The sequence below is a fragment of the Salmo salar genome, chromosome 02 (genome assembly GCF_965601325.2).
Source record: "Salmo salar chromosome 02, fSalSal1, whole genome shotgun sequence".
Lineage (NCBI taxonomy): Eukaryota > Metazoa > Chordata > Actinopteri > Salmoniformes > Salmonidae > Salmo > Salmo salar.
The window spans coordinates 77738328-77762072 of record NC_138292.1 but is presented as its reverse complement, the minus strand read 5'-3'; the positions used below and the strand labels follow the sequence as shown (position 1 = coordinate 77762072).

General features: G+C 43.9%; 2 protein-coding genes and 1 long non-coding RNA gene across 7 annotated transcripts; all 3 read left to right on the top strand.

The window, feature by feature from the left end:
• The first annotated feature begins 314 nt into the window (after positions 1-314).
• LOC106593960 (uncharacterized) lies at positions 315-6244 on the top strand. The gene is made up of 4 exons (XM_082967310.1): positions 315-535; positions 2851-2893; positions 2999-3040; positions 3861-6244. Exons 2-4 carry the CDS (start codon positions 2872-2874, stop codon positions 5018-5020), a joined length of 1224 nt encoding a protein of 407 aa, XP_082823436.1. The 5' UTR covers positions 315-535; positions 2851-2871; the 3' UTR covers positions 5021-6244.
• A 1645-nt stretch (positions 6245-7889) lies between these two features.
• On the top strand, positions 7890-22193 carry LOC106597375 (A-kinase anchor protein 8-like). 5 transcript variants are annotated; one of them, XM_082967305.1, is made up of 13 exons: positions 7890-8053; positions 8761-8802; positions 9216-9426; positions 11552-12116; positions 12779-12908; positions 13009-13040; positions 13129-13159; positions 16641-16758; positions 18523-18664; positions 18821-18926; positions 20177-20307; positions 20949-21044; positions 21159-22193. In XM_082967305.1, the coding sequence occupies exons 1-13, from the start codon at positions 8029-8031 to the stop codon at positions 21636-21638; spliced, it is 2109 nt and encodes a 702-aa protein (XP_082823431.1). In that variant the 5' UTR covers positions 7890-8028; the 3' UTR covers positions 21639-22193. The 5 variants fall into 5 exon arrangements, with proteins under 5 accessions (XP_082823431.1, XP_082823430.1, XP_082823429.1 ...); XM_082967304.1 differs by having other exon boundaries at positions 7891-8053; positions 12788-12908; positions 16641-16797; XM_082967303.1 differs by having other exon boundaries at positions 7891-8053; positions 12785-12908; positions 16641-16797.
• On the top strand, positions 13166-16634 carry LOC145862603 (uncharacterized). Its single transcript, XR_014382092.1, has 5 exons — positions 13166-14060; positions 14100-14427; positions 14476-14748; positions 14871-14989; positions 15319-16634. It is a non-coding gene; the product is annotated as an uncharacterized LOC145862603 (long non-coding RNA).
• Positions 22194-23745: the final 1552 nt, after the last annotated feature.

Below are 23745 nucleotides of genomic sequence, written 5' to 3'. Positions count from 1 at the left end.
TGTCAGAATTGTATGTTTGTTTCTCTAGTTAAAATAACACTAATGTATGTGTTCAAATTATAAAAACAAACATCAATATACCTTTATGGAAGGAACGTGTACTTTTTAAACTTAGGCTATCCTCTTTATCTTCATTTTTTAAACGGGACCCCAAAAACCGTATTACAGTTACAATGTGAATGTTACTATCATGTTTGTGTTGTGAAACAGGGGTCATTTCATGGTGTTTTTAAAATAACAGATTACATTTCATTTGTCTATTGTGCCTTGCATGCAATATAAAATATTTTATTGTACCATTATTAAATGGGTGTGGCGTTAGATACACCATGATCAAACATGTATGAGATTCCATTACGGGTTAACGTTATACAGGAAACAAAAGTCAACCGGAAATAAATATGATCCTCCCATGTCACCTGTATTCAGACTCAATGCATAGGTTGACAGAAAATCGACTTTGTGAGAATTCATTTCGCTCCGGAGTCGGGTGGATAGAAGATCCTACAGCCACTTTGTCCAATTGAAGACAGAGGTAACGTTCAGATTTGTCATCTGCTCCCGCGGTAACCTTAGGCTACTGCAGCGTACCATAAAAAAGAGCATCTGTGCGCATTATTTCAATTTAACAATACTACTTTGTAATTTAGGATCATATTGAGACAGTTGCATATCTTGTTCATGCTGTACTGCAGCGTACAAAAATAAATCAAGATTACACAATCCGTGATGTCACTACTTACCGTTTGCGTAGGCCTACGATACATATTGCCATCTACTGGGCAGGTTGTTACTTCAGTGGATCCCCTTCATTCAGTGTGTAGAAGAGATGGGTGTGACGTGGAACACATTGTTAAAGGAACTTAATGTGGAAATCTTCTATTATAAAGCCTTCGATACAGTGGAACATGAGTTTCTATTTCTCTCCCTTGAGAAATTTGGTTTTGGGGAATTATTTTGTAGTACTATTAAAACGTTATATGAATGGGAACAGTTCAATTAAATTAAAGCATGGCACTTCTCCTAGATTTGATAAGAGGAATTAGGCAAGGTTGCCCAATTTTGCCTTACCTCTTCCTGCTTGCAACCCAACTTCTTACAAGTTTTGTTAAATCCAGTAATATAAAAGGAACCTCTATTGCAGACAGAGATAAGTCAACTTGCAGATGACAACCCTCTTTTTGAAAGATGCTCACCAGATTCCTAGAGCAGTCGATGTGATAAATATATTTTCCAAAGCATCTGGTCTTTGCCTAAAAATTAAGTGTGAATTGTTTGCTGTTAAAGACTGATACCCTCTATATGCAATATTCCAGTCAAGGAAAAAGTAACATACCTTAGGATTACCATATCTAAGGATCAACAGGAAAGATGCTCATAAAATTTTATACCAAAAAGAAATTAAACCATTGGTTGCAGAGGGATTTATCCTTGAAAGGTCGAGTATTGCTTTCTAAAGCTGAAGGTATCTCCAGACTTACTTATGCAGCCCAGTCCCTATATCTTGACAACATAATAGGTAAAGCGGTTGACCAGGTGCTTTTCAACTACATCTGGAAAAATCATACACATTATATTAGGAAATCTGTCATTATGAACTCATATGAATATGGTGGATTCAATTTTTTGGATTTTCCTACTTTGAATAATACTTAGATAAATTGGGCTAAACATTTTTTTAAGAATCCTACTTCAATTTGGAATTTCATATCTTCTCCCATTTGTGGCCTCAATTTTGTTACTTTGTAACTATAACATTGATAAGATTCCTGCAAAATTATCTCCTTTTCACAGACAAGTATTCTTAACGTGGTCATTAATATGAACAATTTTTCCCCGCATAGGTATTTCATTTGGAACAATAAGGACATTTTGTATAGAAAGTCTATTTTTTAAGAACTGGTTCAATAATCATATCCTGCTGGTGAGTCAATTTTAATGCAGAAGGATTGTTACTCAATTATGAGGAATTTCTCGTTACAATACCCCTGCAACACCTAGAGTTCGCCATAGTCTTTGATGCAATTCCATCTGGAACTCTCATGTTATTTAGAGGTGTAGCCAGACCTCACCTTCTTGACCTACCCTCGCTTAATCCAGTTGACTCTCCAATAGGGAAAATATGTTTCTCCTTGCTCCCTCAGAACAATAGGTCTATATGTGCTTTATTTCAAAGGGATATTGTATCCATTCCTTGTCACAAGTTACTGGAATACATTGGTCACTAATATCTGTTGGGAAAAAGTCTGGTTATTACCACACAAATACTTGCTTGTTAACAAGGTCAAAGAGGTCTCTTTCAGAATGTTCCATAAGTATTACCCTGCGAATCATGACCTGAAGAAACAAGACATTAACCTTGATTGTACTTTGTTGAGCATCCAGAAACAGTTTCACATTTATTTTGGCATTGTCTACATGTAAAACAATTATGGAAAGATATTCAGTTATAATTATTAATATTCTTGATTACTTTTGCTTTTTATGTGAGAATGTGCTGCTCGGTTTCCTTAACCATAAAGATAGATTTATAGGTAAAATTGTTTCTAATTGTGCTAATGGCAAAATTTCATATTCATACATGTAAATTCACGAATAAACGCTTTTGTTTTCTAGACGGAATTCGAGCAGTACATTAAGACCATTATACATTCTAATAAGAAAGCTGTTAAAACAATCAATGTGTGGATCTTTGAAGGTCTTTGTATAATCTGTCATGTGTTGTACCCCCAGGCATATGTTATCATTGTCTGTTTGTATACTTATAGGTATACTGATTTCTCTCCAATAATAAAATAGAAATCTTCTATATGAATACTATAGGATGGTAAAAGATGTTTGTAATTTCAGAGCATCCACCAGGAGAAAGACATGGCATCATCGTCTGGTCCAGGTAAGTGTCAGGGCTGTGGAGAAGTGCTAAAATTTATTTTAATCTACTAGAGTATGTTGTCAGTACAATTCACTCTGACAAAGTGCTCTGTTTTTATATCAACAGTGGAGAGGAAGAGGAGAGCTAGCATTTCACTACCTCTCGACAGTAAGTATTGAGCAGTGCTCCCTTTCACACACACGTCAGGTGGCAGGTATGCTAGTGGGTCAGAGCATTGGGCCAGTTACAAAAAGGTAACTGGTTCCAATCCCCGTGCTGACTAGGTGAAAAATCTGTTGATGTGCCCTAGTTGCTCCAGGCTCACCATCAATAATAGCTCATCCCTTGCCCCCACGCTCAGGGTAAGATATGCAACAAAAAACTAAAGCCAATACACACTTGTACATGTGTGAGAACAATATTAATAATAATAAGGGTGCTTACATTTATCTTAACTCCACAATCTGGCAAATTCAGTCGGGGAAGATACATTATTTTTATGCCTTTGTTGTGCACTGCTTATAATCAAAAGGGCATTAAGTCTTAAAGGTGCAATATGTAACTTTTTGGGAGAACACACCAAATTCACATAGAAATTTGAGTTATAGATCTGTCATTCATTGGAAGCAAGAGATATGTTCTATTTCTAGGCTTCCCGGTCTGGAGTTTTGTTTTTGCATCTTTTACTTTGTTTCGTACACCAGCTTAAAAACTGCTGAAAATACAATGTTTAGAGAAAATATATTTCACAGCAGTTTAGATGGCACAATGATTCTGGTTAATCAGCTGTTTGCTCGGGATGGAGCAAAAGTGTGACACCAATCAGGCCCTCGAGGACTGGAGTTGCCCACCCCCTGATCTACACTATACATACTTGTTTTGTCACAATCTGAAATTAGGCTGATTTATAATTTATCAACCAGGAAATGGCAGAGCGATATCTGTATAGTGTACCTTTAAAGCCTGTCTGTAACTGTTTCTTCTATAGTGTCTGAAGAACCAAATAACTCTGATCTGAGCATTGTTCTGCTTGGTCCGGTTGGAGCAGGGAAGAGCGCAACAGGAAACACCATCCTTGGGAGAGAGGCCTTTAAAGTGGACTCATCTCCTGAGTCGGTCACCAAAGCATGTGAGAAACAGAGTAGGGAGGCAAATGGGAGGAAGATTGAAGTGTTGGACACCCCAGGACTGGGCGAGAACAGGAGAAGTGAGATAGCCAGATGCATCATGGACAAGTCAGTCCCGGGGCCCCATGTGTTCCTGCTGGTGATTCGGCTGGGGGTAAGGTTGACAGAGGACGAGAGGAACACTGTGAAGTGGATCCAGCAGAATGTCGGAGAAGATGCCTCGGACTACACCATGATATTAGTCACCTGTGCTGATTCACCCCAACTCAGAGGAAACACAGTGGATGACTACGTGAAACAGAACCAAGACCTACAGACACTCATCAACAGCTGTGGAGGTAGATATCACTCATTTAATAATGAGGATAGGGAGGACCACAGTCAGATCACAGAGCTGCTGGAGAAAATAGAAGAGATGGTAGAGGTGAATAAAAGGGGGAGCTACACCAACAAGATGGACCAGAATGCTCAGAGTGAGACCACAGCCCAGAAGATACAGAGCGGGTCTACAACTTGGGGTGCTACAGCAGCAGCTCTTCTGGCAGCAGCCATTACATTGTTAATACTCTCAGGAGTAGTGAGAGTAGCGGGACCAACAGACCCAGTGGAACCAACAGTAGCAACCGGACCAGCATTGGGAATAGCAAAACTAGCGAGATCAAGAGGAAGAGCTGGACCAGCATTGGTAGTACCAACAGAAGGAATGCGAGCAGCAGTCGGACCAGCATTGGAAGAAATAAAAGGAGTATTGGGAGTACTAGTAGGGGTAGCAGGCGTAGCATTGGTAGCACTAGCAGGGTTAGATGGACTAGCATTGGTAGCACTAGCAGGTATGGCAGGAGTAGCAGGGTCAGCAGTAGGAGTTGCAGGACTAGCATTGGGACTACCAGCAGGAGTAGTAATAATAGCAGGAACGGGAGTAGCGGGACTAGCAGGAGTAGCATTAGCCAAGAATTTCCAATGGTATCAAAATAGACAGCATAATGGACAGGAGAGGGGTGGAAAACAGAAAGCCTCCTAAAATAAGTACAGATCTGGTTAACAACAGAGATAGATGTTATAGTTCTGAAGTGTAAAATAGATTAAAGTCTTGGCGGGATGGCTGGGCAGTAACAGTGGGTATGTCTGCATGAACAGAAAGAGGGTAGCCTTGACCTTCTATTGAATAGATGTGTATATTTGGTCTTCGTAGGGTTCAGACGGTGTAACTGTTAACAAAATGGAGATGTCAAGGAACAAAACAAAAACAATGTTGATGCAAAACAGAGGCACATGGTAAATAAAAGGGCAAACATACCCAAATGTAGTACTCCACATGCTAGTGTTAAACAATGAGCAAATAAGAGAAGTGCACAACAATCAAACCAGACACAATATCAATCTACATAACAGTACAAACTACATACATTGGCTGCTGCTCACAGGCAATGGCACCGTTGAGTGATCTGTGCTGTTTGGTTGAGAGAGAACTAATGACTGCAGGTCATTTAAAGGGCTAGCCCCACCCCTTTCAGGTGGTGGTGATCTAGTTGATTAGTTGTGTGTGTCGACCAATGAGTAGCAGGCTCCCTCATTGAGGAGGAGTTTCGTACAAATACTTGTTTCTCTTGGAAGAAACATTTAAATGCTTTAAAAAAAAATTGTGTTGAAACCATGATCTTATGGTCATATCCCGTTGAGTATTGTTGGTCTATTGCCCTTTCATTTTTTTATGTTAATCTTTTTTTATGAGATGCTTAGGGATCAAACTAAATGTGTTCTTACAGTTTCAATGTATTTAATATTACTATCATGTCTGTGTAGTGAAACATGGGTCATTTCATGGTGCTTTTTTTTATGGTGTTTTTAAAATAACCCATGAAAAATATTTAACCGATTATATTCTATTCTGTCCCTTTGTACCTTGCATGCATGTAAGAAAATAAAACACCAACTATTTGATTGAGATTTTGTATGCCGTTTTGTTAAACCAAAGTAGTTATTGTAAGGAGAATTTGATTTATTTATGTACTGCTGTCTGCTGTCTAAAGATGGCGCCAACATAGAGGGCCGCCTCACTTCCAGTCCTTAGGAAACTTTGCAGTATTTTTTTAATGTATTATTTCTTACATTGTTAGCCCAGAAAATGTTATGTGTTATTACATACTGCTGGGAATAACTATTTTTCACAAGCATTTCTCTACACTCGCAATAACATCTGCTAAACACGTGTATGTGACCAATAAAATTTGATTTGGTCATGTAATATTTTTGTGATTATGAGTCGACCATTTATCCAGGACAGCTTTTACAAATCTGTCCAAAATGAGAAAACACAAAGTAAGAAAACATAAGATGCTGAAATTGTAGTACAAGTATGTGTGTATATGTGCGTCTGATCAAAATGATAGAAGTAACATTGAGTTATTTGTTACTATGAATATATATTGCTGTATTCTTTTTTTTTTCAAATTATTTGAAAATGTTTTCGACAATTTTTCAAAAGAGCATCAGCTGTTCCGGACAACTGTGTGATCACGCTCTCCGCAGCCGATGTGAGTAAGACCTTTAAACAGGTCAACATTCACAAGGCCGCAGGGCCAGAGGGATTACCAGGACGTGTACTGCGAGCATGCACTAACCAACTGGCAAGTGTCTTCACTGACATTTTCAACCTCTCCCTGTCTGAGTCTGTAATACCAACATGTTTCAAGCAGACCACCATAGTCCCTGTGCCCAAGAACACTAAGTTAACCTGCCTAAATGACTACCGACTAGTAGCACTCACATCTGTAGCCATGAAGTGCTTTGAAAGGCTGGTCATGGCTCACATCAACACCATTATTCCAGAAACCCTAGACCCACTCCAAAATAATGAACGACGTGGAAGGTGTGGTCTGAATTCTGAGTGGCTGAAAGCCATGGTATATTTACATTTACCTCATTTAGCAGACGCTCTTATCCAGAGCGATTTAGAAGGATTACTATATCCTATCCCAGGTATTCCGTATATCAGACCGTATTCCATGGGTATGATAAAACATTTATTTTTACTGCTCTAATTACGTAGCTAACCAGTTTATAATAGCAATAAGGCTCCGCTGGGGTTTGTGATATATTGCCAATATACCATGGCTAAGGGCTGTGTCCATGCACTCCGCGTTCCTAAATACAACCCTTAGTCGTGGTATATTGGCCATACACTACACCTCCTCTTATTGCTTAAATAAAGCACGCTCTACAATGCCCTTCAAGCCAATCAGAAAGTAGTATTCAACAATGTCATTGTATAAACCAAAATAAATGCTAGGCTATAAGCAAGGGGGAATATATGTGCGAGATGAGATAAATACAAGAGATGATTCGGACAGCAACTTGAACATGATGAAATTCTTATGATGGCACAGAGATAATTCATATGAAACTGTCAGCAGGCATAGGCGCTAGACCACTGCTCGTCCAATTAGGATCCAGGATACAAACAATCCATTTATAATTTTTAAGTTAAATGTCATATAGACTATGGTTGTTAAAATAATGAAGGATAGTTACCTGTAGCCTGCTCTATTTTATCTGTCTATTGTGCCTAGGATGCAAGTAAAAAACAAACAAATACGTATTTATTGTTATGCACATGTTGTGCTCTCTGACTGTTTCATTCACTGCTGTCCAGGCTTATAGCACACTACTAATTAATTTCTAATATTTTCTCAAAAGGAAAATCTATAAATATGTTAAAGAAAATTATGATTATTCAAAATAACTGATTAGAAACATTGTTTTACCGTCACTCGCTTTTGTTAACTGACAGACTGGATAACCAATTACAGTGTAGAGTTTTATGATCAGCCAATAGTAGTATGGGGAGTGGCGTTCTGCTTTCGGATGACCCAATGGGAGAAACGAGGAGGTGTCGTTTGGTGACCCTAGCTAAACGTATTCACCCACTGGTGTGTCCGTTGTTCTTGGTTTGCCTTGCTAACGGCTACATTAGCTAGCTTTATATATATATTTTTAAATCCGCAAACAACAATAACATATCATCAAATTATGGAAGGTCGTGGCTACAGTTCAGGTATGTATCAAAATATTTCAATGGGTTTATATTTTCACTAGGTTATTCATGTTCAAGATGTTATATTACTAACGTCAGCTAGCTAGCGAGCTAATTACTAGCCATTCAAGATGGCTAGCAAGCTAAAATAGTAACGTTATTTTGTATGTTACACATGGTCATTTTACAGAACCTGTAATGCATGTAATACGTAGATAGCTGTGGCTATAAAGAAAGAGAACGCCACAGTCTTAGTGTGTAATCTCATTAAAATGGAGTCCGTCTGCCACGACTTGAACCCACAATGGCGTTAATAAAATGGCCGCCATATCCCGTTTTTCTACATTTCCCTCCAGAGAATACGTTCCCCACAGCCCTTCAAGTTTATGTAACTAACGTTAACGTACTAACTAACTATGATTGCCACCGTTAACGGTATAACTAATGTTTGTTTTTTTACCAAACGGGTTGTGAATGTGCAAGGTTGCCGACTAGTTAACTAACGTTAGTTAGCGAAGTTAGTTGGTTAGCTAGCTACATGTTAGCTAGATGTTAGCTTACAGCTAAGGAAGCTGGCTAACTAGTTGCTTTGTTGTCAAACGTTCACCCCTGTGAATGCATTAGCTAGCGTGTGGACGTTATTCTGATATGCCACACTGCGTTATACAACCCGTTTTGGAGTGCTTGTAGATAACCCTTTAATTTGAAACCTCTCTTTAATCTGTTAGGATACTCGAGTTGGGGAGGCGGTGGAGGGTCGGGGAGCCGAGGTAAGAGAGAAAGAACGTACTCTACCTGTTCACACCAGTATAGAACATTACATATCTGAATTGCCCAAGAATATGTGCCAGTGATTTTAGTTGAATAAACAGTAACACGGTAATGGCTGGAGTGGAATTAGTGGAACGTATCAAACACATCGTTTCCAGGTGTGATGCCATTCCTTTCGCTCTGTTCCTGGACATTATGTGCCGTCCTCCCCTCAGCAGCCTCCTGTGCTTTAAACATGATTGTGTTGACCTATCATATTTACAAAATGCACTTAGCCAAAGGCTCCCATATCAAATGTATTGGAATTTAAACGAGGTAGCCTATGATTTGGCTCATTTTGATTCAGGTAGCTATACCCCTGCCTGTAAACTGTGTGATCCTCACCTTAAAACCATCTCTGCTCTCCCCCCAGGCTCAGACAACTATGACCCGTATGGGGGGGGCTACAAGGACTCCATGTCAGGGATGGGGGGCTATGGAGGGGGGCACAAGAGGGGTCTCTCTGGGAGCTCTCTGTTGTCGACGGGGACCAGTGCAGACGCTGTCATCGCTAAGATCAACCAACGCCTTGACATGCTGACCCAGCTGGAGGGAGGCATGAAGGGCGGGGGGCGCAGCGACAGGTAACACACACAGATCTCTAGCTGACCTGCACACACTTCTTTCTGGCTGGTAAAGGACAACATTTTTGTGGTCTTCGGTACATTTCCCCCCGGGTTGTTCTGGCAAACAGTATCGATTCTTCAGGAAAGTCTGTCATTCAACGAGAGATGACTGGTTTTCAAGCGCATTCTTTCATGCAGAAATACTGCTCAAGACATCTTAGATGTAAAATTGACTATCTCCTCTGCAAAAAAAGTAAACATTTGATATTCCATGAGTTATTAGATTAACTCTTGACTATTTTGAGGGAGTGTATACTGGCTACAGTGCCTCAAAATGGACAAACTATTGCCGTGTTTTTCTCATTTTTCAAGCGAAGGTCTTTTAAGGGAGTATGCGACCACACTCGTTCAGTTCACCTCGCCGACTATTATAGCTAGCACCAGCCGAACTGAAGCAAGCCAACACTTTAACACTCCCCCGGTTTCAACTCTCCACACACACCGCTTTGCACTCAAGATCAATCACACACTTTCACACAGTTGTGTAGTCTGCCAGTTCAACACTATACATACACACACTCTCAATCATGTGATCTGCACCTCTCCTGTGTTTTCCACACATCTGCAGCTAGCTGTTTTCCATATCAATCCCCCTTTCTCTTCACACCCCCATCACTCTCAATCACCTCACAATGCTGCTGCCACAGCCTCTCTCTCCCTGCTTTAATCACCTCACAATGCTGCTGCCACAGCCTCTCTCCCTGCTTTATTCACCTCACAATTCTGCTGCCACAGCCTCTCCCTGTAATCACTACATACCACCCACATCTTTCCTGTCCCCTCCCTCCTTAGCTAGCCCCTCCCCCTGGACACGACTAGGATGTAACGGTAAGGGTTACAGGGTAAATATCCAGTGTATTTTCGGTTGGGGAAACATTTTGATTTAAAGGGTAAACTCATAAGGTTGATTTTGTAGAATTGGGAACCATTTTTATTTTTCGAGGGATTTTCAAACCTCTAGGATACGTATTGCTTCAATTTGCTAAAACATAGCATGTTAAGGATAAGTAGTCTATTGTTCCGATTCCAGTCGGTTAGTTTGGGTAACACAAGTAGGTTTAGTCTAAACCAGAAGCTGTAGTTAGAGGGTTTTAACTGTTGTTGAAATAATGATAATAACTATCCAGATGAGCCTCTACCTGGCTCCTCCCACCCAGTATGTTGTCCTGGGTGTAGTTTGGTTTGTCTTCATTATACTGTCATGGTTATGGATTCCCATTCATATACCCAGGTAGATCCCTCACCACCACAGTCGCAGATCCCAGACACAGGGAAGTCAGCAGCAGGTTGTTATAGTATACTGCCCCCCCCCCCCCTGTGTCATGGAGGTAGATGTGCAGCACCCACAGATCCCCCAAATGCACTCTCCTGTCTGATCTATCTGACTCAGAACAGACAAATACACCAACATGTCCACCTCATCCTGACTCTCTGTGTCTGAGCGGGAGGTTGCTCGAGGGAGGGGGGAGAGAACGAGTGAAGGTCATATTTTGGCTGAGCCCCCACCCTGTAAATACACAAGGAACACCAATCAAATGCCCCCCCCCCTCCTCGCTGTATTGTGGTACAGTCTAATCACACCCACATACAATTTGCCACATGGAACAGTCCTGTTTCTATAAGGCTGCTCTTGTCTGTCTGTCTCTGTGACCCATGAACCAACCCTGATATTCTGTACTGCTCCAGCTCTGTCCCCACCTCCACCCCACACGGTGAGACACTCTACCTCATCTTGACTAGAAAGGGGGGTAAACCCCCCCCCCCCCCCCCCCCCCCCCCCACTACTTGGGTACCAACCACCCCCCTTTGAACTCAGAGAGAAGGGTGAGGTGGATGAGACATGGGGAATGCTCAAATGTGTGTAAACCAAATGTTGACAGAGAAAAGCCTTCCTGCCGTGAATGCCTACCTCAAGACTCTGCAGCGTTGGGATTGGCAGAAACATTCTGCATCATTATGACATCACTAATGTGGCTCATCATCTTGGGGGGAAACATGTCAGAGAGAGGAGTAAAAGGAGGGGAAGAGAGATTCCCTCCCTCACTCTCTGCTCGTTCTACCACTCCCTCCCCCCTTTTCGCAGGTTTGACCAATACGAGTCCTTCGACTCGCGGGGCCCCTCCTCCCTCCCCTCCCGGGATCTCTACAGATCCGGTAGCTATGGTTACGGCGATGGCCGAGGGGACATGACCCAAAGAGCTTCAGGCTTCGGAGGAGGTGGTGGTCTAGGCTCAGGCTTTGACAGCTCCTCCTCCTACGGAGCTGCTAAGATGCAGAGGCAGAACATGAGAGACTCCTTCTCCAGTGGCCAAGGAGGAGGAAGCTGGGCCGGAGCAGGCCAGCGCTCCCCGAGAAGGGGGGGAGGCCGCGGAGGGTTTGGAGGCCGCAGATCCGACCCCACTCACATGGGTGGAGGAGGTGGTAGGATGGGTGGAAGAGGAGGAGGCCGGGGAGGTGGCGGTCACTCCCCCGGGGGTAGGGGCAAGCTCCCATCCCTCCTGGGCCACCGCATGCCCCCCCAGACCGGGGCCTTCCACCAGTCCGCTCAACAGGGCCGGGTCCCTGGGCACCAGGACTTCCCAGGGCGCCACTTTGGAGGGGGCCCCCAGGGAGGCCACCAGCGCGGGCGCAAGAGGCCCCTCAACCGAGTAAGTACCCTACCGTACTGCCCGCCAGTCTGCCAGCCCCACAGCAGGGCATGATGACCTACCAACCCCACCCCTGTTCATCAACCCCCTAAACACTCCCCTACCCTGCCTACAGCGCCAAGGGACTGGGGAGGTGTGGATATAATTGACATGACAACCAACACATTGACAGCAACGCTCCCCCTCGCCCCCCCTCAAACTCATAGTTTGGTCATCATTCTATCGCCCCCAGTCCCTATTCAATATTGCCACAAATGCCTCTGATTGAACCGAACTGTCCCCCTCCCATTGAAAGGAAACTGCCCTGCTCCAAGAAATAGTGGCCCCTACCAACACCACCCAGCAGAGATCTGGACCAAACTCCATTATAATGTCCTTTCTCTGGGTTTTAATCTTATGGTTTTATTTAGCCTGTTTCTGCCCCTGATGGAGGCCTCATGGTAATAGTGGAGATGTGTAGGGGAGTCCACTGAAAGTTCCTTTTGAGAATCTATTGAAAAGTCTATTATAGCAATGGTGAAGGGATCCAAGTTAAAGTTTTATTAGTCCACTGATAGTCCCAAAATGTTTTGCATGTCAGCAATCACGTTTTCATGATATTTGACTTTGAAGAAGCAGAGAGTCACTGGCCACGTCACCAATGTGATGATGATGTCCCCCAGCAGCAGCAGCAGCAGCCTGGTGGTGGTCAGCGTGACGGTCAGAAGAAGAGAAAACAGACACTGACCGCAGCAGATGAACCAGAGTCCAAGATGAACAAGACAGAGAGCACAGGTGGAGAGACCGCTGAAGGTACCACACACACACAGAGCACAGAAGACAATGTCCACACACACAAACTACCCCTATGCACTGTCTGACTTGACTGTCTTTCTGTCTCTCTCTCTGACAGAACCAGCAGAGAACAATGGTGAAGAAAATGAGGTGAGGACCCCAGCTGCTGTGCCTTAACTAACACATCTGTGTGACCGTGTGTGTGGTTCAGTACTCATTTTGTTTCTCTCCTCTCCAGGCAACCAAAGCGCCGGCTGATGGAGAGAAAGGTAAGATGGATTCATCTCATCCTCTGTTATTAGACCTCCTACTATGCTCTCTTCATCAACTAGCCCCTGTTCTCCTCTTCATCATCAACTGGCCCCTGTTCTCCTCTTCATCATCAACTGGCCCCTGTTCTCCTCTTCATCATCAACTGGCCCCTGGTCTCCTCTTCATCATCAACTGGCCCCTGGTCTCCTCTTCATCATCAACTGGCCCCTGGTCTCCTCTTCATCATCAACTGGCCCCTGGTCTCCTCTTCATCATCAACTGGCCCCTGGTCTCCTCTTCATCATCAACTGGCCCCTGGTCTCCTCTTCATCATCAACTGGCCCCTGGTCTCCTCTTCATCATCAACTGGCCCCTGGTCTCCTCTTCATCATCAACTGGCCCCTGGTCTCCTCTTCATCATCAACTGGCCCCTGGTCTCCTCTTTATCATCAACTGGCCCCTGTTCTCCTCTTCATCATCAACTGGCCCCTGGTCTCCTCTTCATCATCAACTGGCCCCTGGTCTCCTCTTCATCATCAACTGGCCCCTGGTCTCCTCTTCATCATCAACTGGCCCCTGGTCTCCTCTTCATCACCAACTGGCCCCTGGTCTCCTCTTCATCACCAACTGGCCCCTGGTCTCCTCACAAAATGACTATCAATAGTTTCCATGAACTTGCCCAGTGATTTAAAGTAATGATAATTAGTGAACATTTAGAAAACATTGTAATGAGATGGGACAATAGCCTGCTACGGTGTGTTTCCATTCAACTGTGTTGCCATAGAAACAAACAACACATTCCCATCTAGTGTCTTGGAAGTGTTTCTATGATCCATTTAGTCTGTCTGCCCTCCCACCTATCTGTTTAATGTCTCAGGTAGCCTGTCTGCCCTCCCAACTATCTGTTTCATGTCTCAGGTAGCCTGTCTGCCCTCCCACCGATGTTTCATGTCTCAGGTAGCCTGTCTGCCCTCCCAACTATCTGTTTCATGTCTCAGGTAGCCTGTCTGCCCTCCCAACTATCTGTTTCATATCTCAGGTAGCCTGTCTGCCATCCCAACTATCTGTTTCATGTCTCAGGTAGCCTGTCTGCCCTCCCAACTATCTGTTTCATGTCTCAGGTAGCCTGTCTGCCATCCCAACTATCTGTTTCATGTCTCAGGTAGCCTGTCTGCCCTCCCAACTATCTGTTTCATGTCTCAGGTAGCCTGTCTGCCATCCCAACTATCTGTTTCATGTCTCAGGTAGCCTGTCTGCCCTCCCAACTATCTGTTTCATGTCTCAGGTAGCTGCTGTCTGCCATGTCTCCAGGTAGCTCTGTTTCATGTCTCAGGTAGCCTGTCTGCCCTCCCACCTATGTTTCATGTCTCAGGTAGCCTGTCTGCCCTCCCACCTATGTTTCATGTCTCAGGTAGCCTGTCTGCCCTCCCACCTATGTTTCATGTCTCAGGTAGCCTGTCTGCCCTCCCACCTATGTTTCATGTCTCAGGTAGCCTGTCTGCCCTCCCACCTATGTTTCATGTCTCAGGTAGCCTGTCTGCCCTCCCACCTATGTTTCATGTCTCAGGTAGCCTGTCTGCCCTCCCACCTATGTTTCATGTCTCAGGTAGCCTGTCTGCCCTCCCAACTATCTGTTTCATGTCTCAGGTAGCCTGTCTGCCCTCCCACCTATGTTTTCATGTCTCAGGTAGCCTGTCTGCCCTCCCAACTATCTGTTTCATGTCTCAGGTAGCCTGTCTGCCCTCCCACCTATGTTTCATGTCTCAGGTAGCCTGTCTGCCCTCCCAACTATCTGTTTCATGTCTCAGGTAGCCTGTCTGCCCTCCCACCTATGTTTCATGTCTCAGGTAGCCTGTCTGCCCTCCCAACTATCTGTTTCATGTCTCAGGTAGCCTGTCTGCCCTCCCAACCTATCTGTTTCATGTCTCAGGTAGCCTGTCTGCCCTCCCACCTATCTGTTTCATGTCTCAGGTAGCCTGTCTGCCCTCCCAACTATCTGTTTCATGTCTCAGGTAGCCTGTCTGCCCTCCCAACTATCTGTTTCATGTCTCAGGTAGCCTGTCTGCCCTCCCAACTATCTGTTTCATGTCTCAGGTAGCCTGTCTGCCCTCCCACCTATCTGTTTCATGTCTCAGGTAGCCTGTCTGCCCTCCCAACTATCTGTTTCATGTCTCAGGTAGCCTGTCTGCCCTCCCACCTATGTTTCATGTCTCAGGTAGCCTGTCTGCCCTCCCAACTATCTGTTTCATGTCTCAGGTAGCCTGTCTGCCCTCCCACCTATGTTTCATGTCTCAGGTAGCCTGTCTGCCCTCCCACCTATGTTTCATGTCTCAGGTAGCCTGTCTGCCCTCCCAACTATCTGTTTCATGTCTCAGGTAGCCTGTCTGCCATCCCAACTATCTGTTTCATGTCTCAGGTAGCCTGTCTGCCCTCCCACCTATGTTTCATGTCTCAGGTAGCCTGTCTGCCCTCCCAACTATCTGTTTCATGTCTCAGGTAGCCTGTCTGCCCTCCCACCTATGTTTCATGTCTCAGGTAGCCTGTCTGCCCTCCCACCTATGTTTCATGTCTCAGGTAGCCTGTCTGCCCTCCCACCTATGTTTCATGTCTCAGGTAGCCTGTCTGCCCTCCCACCTATATGTTTCATGTCTCAGGTAGCATGCGAAAGCCAGCATGGATAGAATGCAATAATTGACTAATGAGCCATATTCTAATAATTCTCATGTGCCAATGTGTCGCCATGGTGAAACTTGCAGTCCTGTAGATCTGAAATAATTGGATGGTGAAACGGAAAGACCAGAGAAGCCTCGTCCCTGATTGGCAGATGAGTGGCAACACTGATTAGAAGCACCTGCTGCTCATCGGTTGTTCCCTACAAATGCTGTTTTGAAGATGTATTATTATTTTTTTTACCTACACACTGAAGGCTGCAAAAGCAGAAACGTCTGTGTACGCTATCCTTGATGCAGTGAAAATAATATAAATTGAAAAATGAAGTAAGCTTGATTTAACAAGCATTTAGAATTAAATGTGGAGTCGAGCTTATAGTTAAGTGATGACATCACATGCCCCGCATACCTTAAAAAGTATACTTTGGAAAAGTTTAATTTGCTGCTATAAAGAAATTGGACTAAAGAGATTGTTGAGCAGAGAACATTTCTCCTATAGCTGCCGTTTTCCGTATACATTTTTTTTTGCTGTATTGCTTTTGTCAAATGAACCTGGGTCAATGCAAACCTACCTAGTCTCTCTTTCCTGCTCCGCCCATCTTTTATTGAAGCTGGGTGACGTTTCACAACTCTAGATGTAATTTTCAATAGACTGCCCCTCTCCTTGCTTCCCTCTCTTGCCCGCTTCCCTGTCACCACCTCCTTCTTTCCATTCCAACACGAAAACCTTCTCTCCTTCTCCCTCGCTCTTTCCCAGTCTCCCCTCCTATCTTCGCCTCACCTCTCCATCCGTCTTCCGCTCCAACTAGAACCTCTCTTCTCTCCCCAGTGGTGTCGATGCAGGAGGAGATCTCTCAGATGAAGAAGAAGCTCCAGACAGGGAAACAGACTCCTCCCCAGGACAAGGTCCCCAAAAACAGGAGGAAGAGGGGCGGCTTCCTGGAAAGGTCAGGGGTCACACTAACACCCAAAAGTCAAACCCAGAGGTCAGTTATTACAAAATACATCTCTTAATTTCTCTTCATCTAATTTTCTTCCTTTTCTGTCTCTCCTTTACATATCTTCTCTTTCTCAGAGGTCAGAGTTATTATACGGAATCTTCTTTTCCTAAATACAGTGCCTTTGGAAAGGATTCATACCCCTTGACTTTTTCCACATTTTGTTACAAAGTGGGATTAAAATGGATTTAATTCTCTTTTTTGTCCGTTCAATACATGTTAGAATAACCTTTGTCAACTTGCTTGTTGATCATTGCTAGACAACCATTTTCAGGTCTTGCCATAGATTTGAAAGCAGATTTATGTCAAAACTGTGACTCAGGAACATTCAGTCTTCTTGGTAAGCAACTCCAGTGTATATATGGCCTTGTGTTTTAGGTTATTGTCCTGCTGAAAGGTGATTTCCTCTCCCAGTGTCTGTTGGAAGCAGACTGAACCAGGTTTCCCTCTAGGATTTTGCATGTGCTTAGCTCCATTCAGTTTCTTTTTATCCAGAAAAATTCCCCAGTCCTTAATACAAGCATACCCATAACATGATGCAGCCACCACTGCGCTTGAAAATATGGAGAGTGGTACTCTGTAATGTGTTGGATATGTCCCAAACAACACTGTATTCAGGACAAAAAGTGAAATGCTTTGCCACAATTTTTGCAGTATTACTTTAGTGCCTTGTTGCAAACAGGATGCATGTTTTTGGAATATTTAAATTCTGTACAGTCTTCCTTTTCACTTTTTCAGTTAGGTTAATATTATGGAGTAACGTTTGTTGATCCATACTCAGTTTTCTCTTATTAAGCTCTGTGACTGTAAAAGTCACCATTGACTTCATGGTGTAATCCCTGAGCGGTTTCCTTACTCTCCAGAAACGGAGTTAGGAAGGACGCCTGTATCTTACTAGTGACAGGATGTATTGATACACCATCCAAAGTATATTTAAAAACTTCACCCTGTTCCAAGGGATATTCAGCGTATGCCTTTTTTAATCTACCAATCGGTGCCCTTTGAGTCATTGGAAAACCTCCCTAGTCTTTGTGGTTTAAATTTACTGCGCGATTGAGTGACCTAATTGATAATTGTACGTGTGCGGTACAGAGATGAGGTAGTCATTCAAAAATCATGTTAAACACTATTGTTGCACACTGAGTCCATGCAACTTACTATGTGACTTGTTAAGCACATGTTTACTCCTGAACTTATTTAGGCTTGCCATAACAAAGGGTTGAATACTTATTGACCCAAGATATTTCAGCTTTCATTTTTAAATGCATTTGTAAAAGTTTCATGAAACATCATTCCACTATGACATTATGGGGCATTGTGTGCAGGCAAGTGACAATAATTTTTTTTTTTTTTAAATGTCATCCGTTTAAATTCAGGCTGTAACACAACAAAATGTGGAACAAGTCAAGTGGTGAATACTTTCTGAAGGCCCTGTATGTACTCGGTGAGGGCAGAATGACCTGTCTTCTTTCCTCTCTCCCTCCCCGCTCTCTCCCCTCCCTCTCTCTCCTCTCATTCCTTCTTTTCCTAAATATACTCGGTGAGGGCAGAATGACCTCCTGTAGTCTTTTCTCTGTGAATGGATGGGGGGGATAATGCATTACTCAACACTAACCACTTAGCTGTAGTTTCACTCACCACACCTTCCAACATATCAGCCTCTGATTGGGCCGGCAGGCTTGTGGTCTGACTGTTGTTCTGTGTGGTCGACAGGGTGACGTTTGCGTGCTCGGTGTGTAAGTTCCGTTCATTCTACCACGAGGACATGGCAGCCCACCTGGAGAGCAAGTTCCACAAAGATCACTTCAAGTTCCTGTCCAGTCAGCTGTCCAAACCCACCACAGACTTCTTACAGGTAGACACACACACACACACAATCAAAGGTGGACACACAGGCAGACGCATGCAGATGGGGACATTCACACACACTCAATCTTCTGTAAGATTCCCATGTGTTTTGAGCGGAACCCCCCTCTTACTGTGTGTGTGTGTGTGTGTGTGTACATACCAGGAGTACCTGAACAACAAGTATAAGAAGACAGAGCAGAGGACCAGTCAGATGGAGAACCACTGTGCTGCTATCTGTCAAGTTTACAAGGAACAGGACCTCACCAGGCGTAAGGACAGCAGTGTGTTTATGTGGTGTCTACCAGGGTTTCTGTTAGTCGCTAATAGCAGGCTATTGCCCGCCCCCCCGCCCAGGAGAAAACAAAGAATCCCATTGTGACAATGCATTTTAACTTTTTCATTGATGGGAATACCAGTGGATAAACTGCTGGTCAAGCTCAGACAGCTGTTTGTTGCTGCTGGAGTAAAACATGTCCGTTTAATAAGACTCAACAACAAACTACTTTGTAATGAGCTGGAGGCTGTATGAATCTTGAAAACATATGCTTCATTCTTTTGAAATATTTTGTTCCTACATATTGAGGCATGTCTTACCTTGCTTCAAAGTAGCCAAAATCCAACCAAATGTGCAGACAGTTATTTGATAGACTTCCTATTGAAACCAGTAGCCCTTTTCTCCTGTTCTATTGGTTTTCAAATCCACTTTCAGGTTTCAAGTTTGGAGAAGCAAATTTTCACCTTTAAAAATTCACATTTACAATAAAACATTCCATGCATTCTCGCATTTGCAGACGAGTGTTTTATAGAGCTTACTGTTCCTAATGTGATGATTAGATAGACATCATTTAGCCTAATAGTAGGCCTTAGAGTAGACACAGGCTATATATCATACATTTGTTTTCTCCTTTCTTTACACAGGAAAATGTTGGCCTTTTCAGAAACACATTTCATGCAATTCTACCAGACTTTAGATGACTGGAGACATTAGCAGAACCTTTTTTAATAGGACAACATTTACATGGTAGCCTACTCTGCTGACAAACAACATATCAATAAAAAGCTCATTTGTAAGCTAATTAGGATATCATTTTGGCAATTAAAATGTACTTTAGGGGAACGCATCCCCCTAGCCTTATGGACACCCCGCCTATGTATTCTATCATCTTCAAATTGCATCTGAGTTACATGTTCGGTTAAGTGATAATTACCATCTAAATGTAATTATTATTTATTTCTGGAAACCGTGGGCGGACGTCCTAATCAGGTAATGCAACCAATGCATATGGGTCTGGTACATTTCTTTAAATGTCCGGTAGATGAAAATGCTGCCGGTCAAATGTCCGGCGCTACGTTTTCCTAACGGAAACCATGTTGTGTACGTACTGTGTGTGTGGGGTGTGTACATGCTGTATGTCTGTGTGCTACTCTTCTGTGGAACAGGGTGGATTTGTAAAGGCTTTTTCTGTGTTTTCTTTTATGCTGGTCAAACTATTTCCCTGTGTCTCTCCCTCTGTAACAGAGTTGGGTATGGAACACTTCATGAAGAAGGTGGAGGCAGCCCACTGTGCAGCCTGTGACCTCTTCATCCCCATGCAGTTTTACGTCATACAGAAACACCTCAAGTCCCCCGACCACAACTTCAACCGCAAGGTCAGTACACTACACAGCTCAGTTTATATTGACTGTAGGGCTGGATGATACCAGGTCACTACACAGCTCAGTTTATATTGACTGTAGGGCTGGATGATACCAGGTCACTACACAGCTCAGTTTATATTGACTGTAGGGCTGGATGATACCAGGTCACTACACAGCTCAGTTTATATTAACTGTAGGGCTGGATGATACCAGGTCACTACACAGCTCAGTTTATATTGACTGTAGGGCTGGATGATACCAGGTCACTACACAGCTCAGTTTATATTGACTGTAGGGCTGGATGATACCAGGTCACTACACAAAAGTAGAACGCTGCTCCAGCAGGTAATTATCGAGGATAAAACACCATTGTGGTCCTTTTTGGCAACTAGCTGTTTGGTGTTCTCCAGCTAACTAGACGCCTCGGCTCATGTCTCAAAACGCATATGTCCATCCTCTCTGCAGTAGCATGCTCACAGTGGGTAATCAGGCCTACATAAACCCTGCTTGGTTGAGATTGGCAGGGAGCATGGATAGTTGGATACTGAAGATTTGGAGGAACAAGCTGTTTTTAAATTTTATTTTTTGCTGTACCCTCCCTGACCTTTTCCCTACTGACCACTGTGTGACCTTTGCCTTCTGCGTGACCCTAGGGTATGATGGAGCAGTCGAAGAGGGCCAGTCTGTCAGTGGCTCGCAGCATCCTCAACCACAAAATCATCGGAAAGAAGCTGGAGAGTTACCTCAAGGTACACACACACACATGCCTATCTCTCACAGAACCCCCCCCCCCCCCTGAAACACTGACTCTCTGTGCCTCACGCACTCACTCTCTGACCCTGCCCTTCCTCTCTCCTCTGCAGGGTGAGAACCCCTTCCTCGGTAACCAGGACGACCAGGACCCAGAGGACTCAATGACTATGGAGGTGTCAGAGGCTGAGCTGACCAATGAGAGCCTGGCGGAGACCATCAAGGAAGAGGCGGGGCCAGAGACATCGCAGGCGGCCACCGGTGCTGATGGGGTAGAGGAGGAGAAGATGGAGGAGGGAGGAGTGGCGGTAGCAGATGGAGTGGAGGAGGAGGCGCAAGTAGAGAAACTAGCGGGAGGAGAGGGGGAGACGCAGGGTGAGGGGGAGACGCAGGGTGAGGCTGAGGGAGAGCTGGAGCAGGGAGGAGAGGAAGAGGAGGAAGGGTTTGAAGTTGGAGATGAGTTTGGAGAGGAGGATGAGGGAGTGGAAGGAGAGCTGGGAGAGGAAGAGGAGGATGAAGGAGTGGGAGGAGAGGATGAGGGTGTGGCGGTAGAGAAGAAAGACGAGGACGCTGACGTGGTCGTCATAGAGTGACCTTTACCCTCAATGACCCTTTGACCTCCCTCTGGACCAATTAATACAGCCCTCTCTCCCCTGTCCAGCCAATCCCACTCTACCCCTCCCACAAACAGCCAATCAGATTCATTTATACTTACTGTACATCCCGCCCTCCTCCATTCAGAACCGAGACTCACTAATATACTTCTGATACGTCTGTTTTCATATATACTTTCTCTTCTGTGTAAGTAGACTTTTTTTGTTGTGCCTTTGAATCTGTCGGGCTACGTTGGGATATTTTGACCATGTTTCAGTGGGTAGAGGACCGTGAACGTAGTGTTATTGATATGACACACCCCCTACCTGGTATTACTCCTGGACACGCTCCCTGTCTGTCATAGCTAGATTCCTAGGAAGTCCGAGCTGATTGGTTCGTCTCTTATCGACTCCTCCCAAACGTGCAAAACTTATTTGAAATGTATTTGTTGGTGTGTTTAGATTGAAAGACGGGGCAGGATTTAGTTTTACAGATGGTTGCTGTTGTCATCTATGTTCTTTTTTGGACAGATGAGAATAAATGTTTAAAATGTTTCTGTTGGTTTGGTTTCATTGTTGAGCTGATTTCTGCTGGCCTGGTCTCCGATCTCTTTGTGCTCTTGACAATTCCATTGCTGTTGTCAAGACACATGACAACGAATTAGTCAGCATGATTGCACAAACAGACTGGCTGATCTGGGTTTAGATTAGAATAAGGTCAAGTTGTCAAATTCTTCATTTACACACATGGTTAAAAGGCTCAGGACAACCTTAACACTACACTGTAAACCCAATCATTCACATTGGGTGTGGCAGGATGGCTGCAGGCAGTGGTAAGAGCATTGGGCCAGTAACCCGGAAGGTTGCTGGATCGAATCCCCGAGCTGACAAGGTAAAAATCTGTCGTTCTGCCCCTGAGCAAGGCAGTTAACCCACTGTTCCCCGGGCGCCGAAGACGTCGATTTAAAGGAAGCCCCCCACACCTGATTCTGATGGGTTGGGGTTAAATGCTGAAGACGTATTCCAGTTGAATACGTTCAGTTGTATAACTGACTAGGTATCCCCCTTTCCCTAATCAAAGTAGTATGTTGTTTAAAAGGGCGTTCGGCAGTTACTACATACATTTTTGGACTTCTAAATGAACCTGTACCATTAATACATGAAGGACACAACTTCTAAATGAACCTGTACCCACTAATACATAAAGAACATAACTAAATGAACCTGTACCATTAATACATGAAGGACACAACTTCTAAACGCCTCCATGAGCTTTTAGTTCAGTTGTCATTCCTTATCAGAACCCAAAATATACGCCTGTTTTAATCCAATGTTTAAAACTATAATTTTGAAATCATGGATGGTCAGTCCTTGCATCCATAGCTCTATGAATTTGAGTGGTTATATTTCTGCAGTCCCATCCCTTGGCTTTTTACCGAAACAGGAGCAGGCTTTGTTATTTCTGCTACTTTAAGGTATTGTCTTAATGTAACACTGCATTCTGCATAATACACTGCATTCTGCATAATACAATCTTGTTGACCGTGACGACCATGAGTCAACTAAAAGGAAGGAACAAGTGGGCTGTATGCATCAAGTGTAATATACTGAACAAAAATGAAATGCAACATGCAACGATTTTGAAGATTTTACTGAGGTACAGTTCATATAAGGAAATCAGTGAATTTAAATAAATCCATAGATTAGGGCCAAATGAATTTCACATGACTGGGAATACAGATATGCATCTGTTGGTCACAGATACCTTAAAAGAAAGGTAGGGGTGTAGATCAGAAAACCAGTCCCTATCTGGTGTGACCTCCATTTGCCTCATGCAGCGCAACACATCTTCACATAGAGTTGATCAGGCTGTTGATTGTGGCCTGAGGAGTGTTGTCCCACTCCTTTTCAATGGCTGTGTGAAGTTGCTGGATATTGGCGGGAACTGGAACAAGCTGTTGCACACGTCAATCCAGAGCATCCCAAACATGCTCAATGGGTGACATGTCTGGTGAGTATGCAGGCCATGGAAGAACTTGAACATTTTCAGCTTCCGGGAACTGTGAACAGATTCTTGCGACACGGGCCTTGCATTATGCTGAAACAT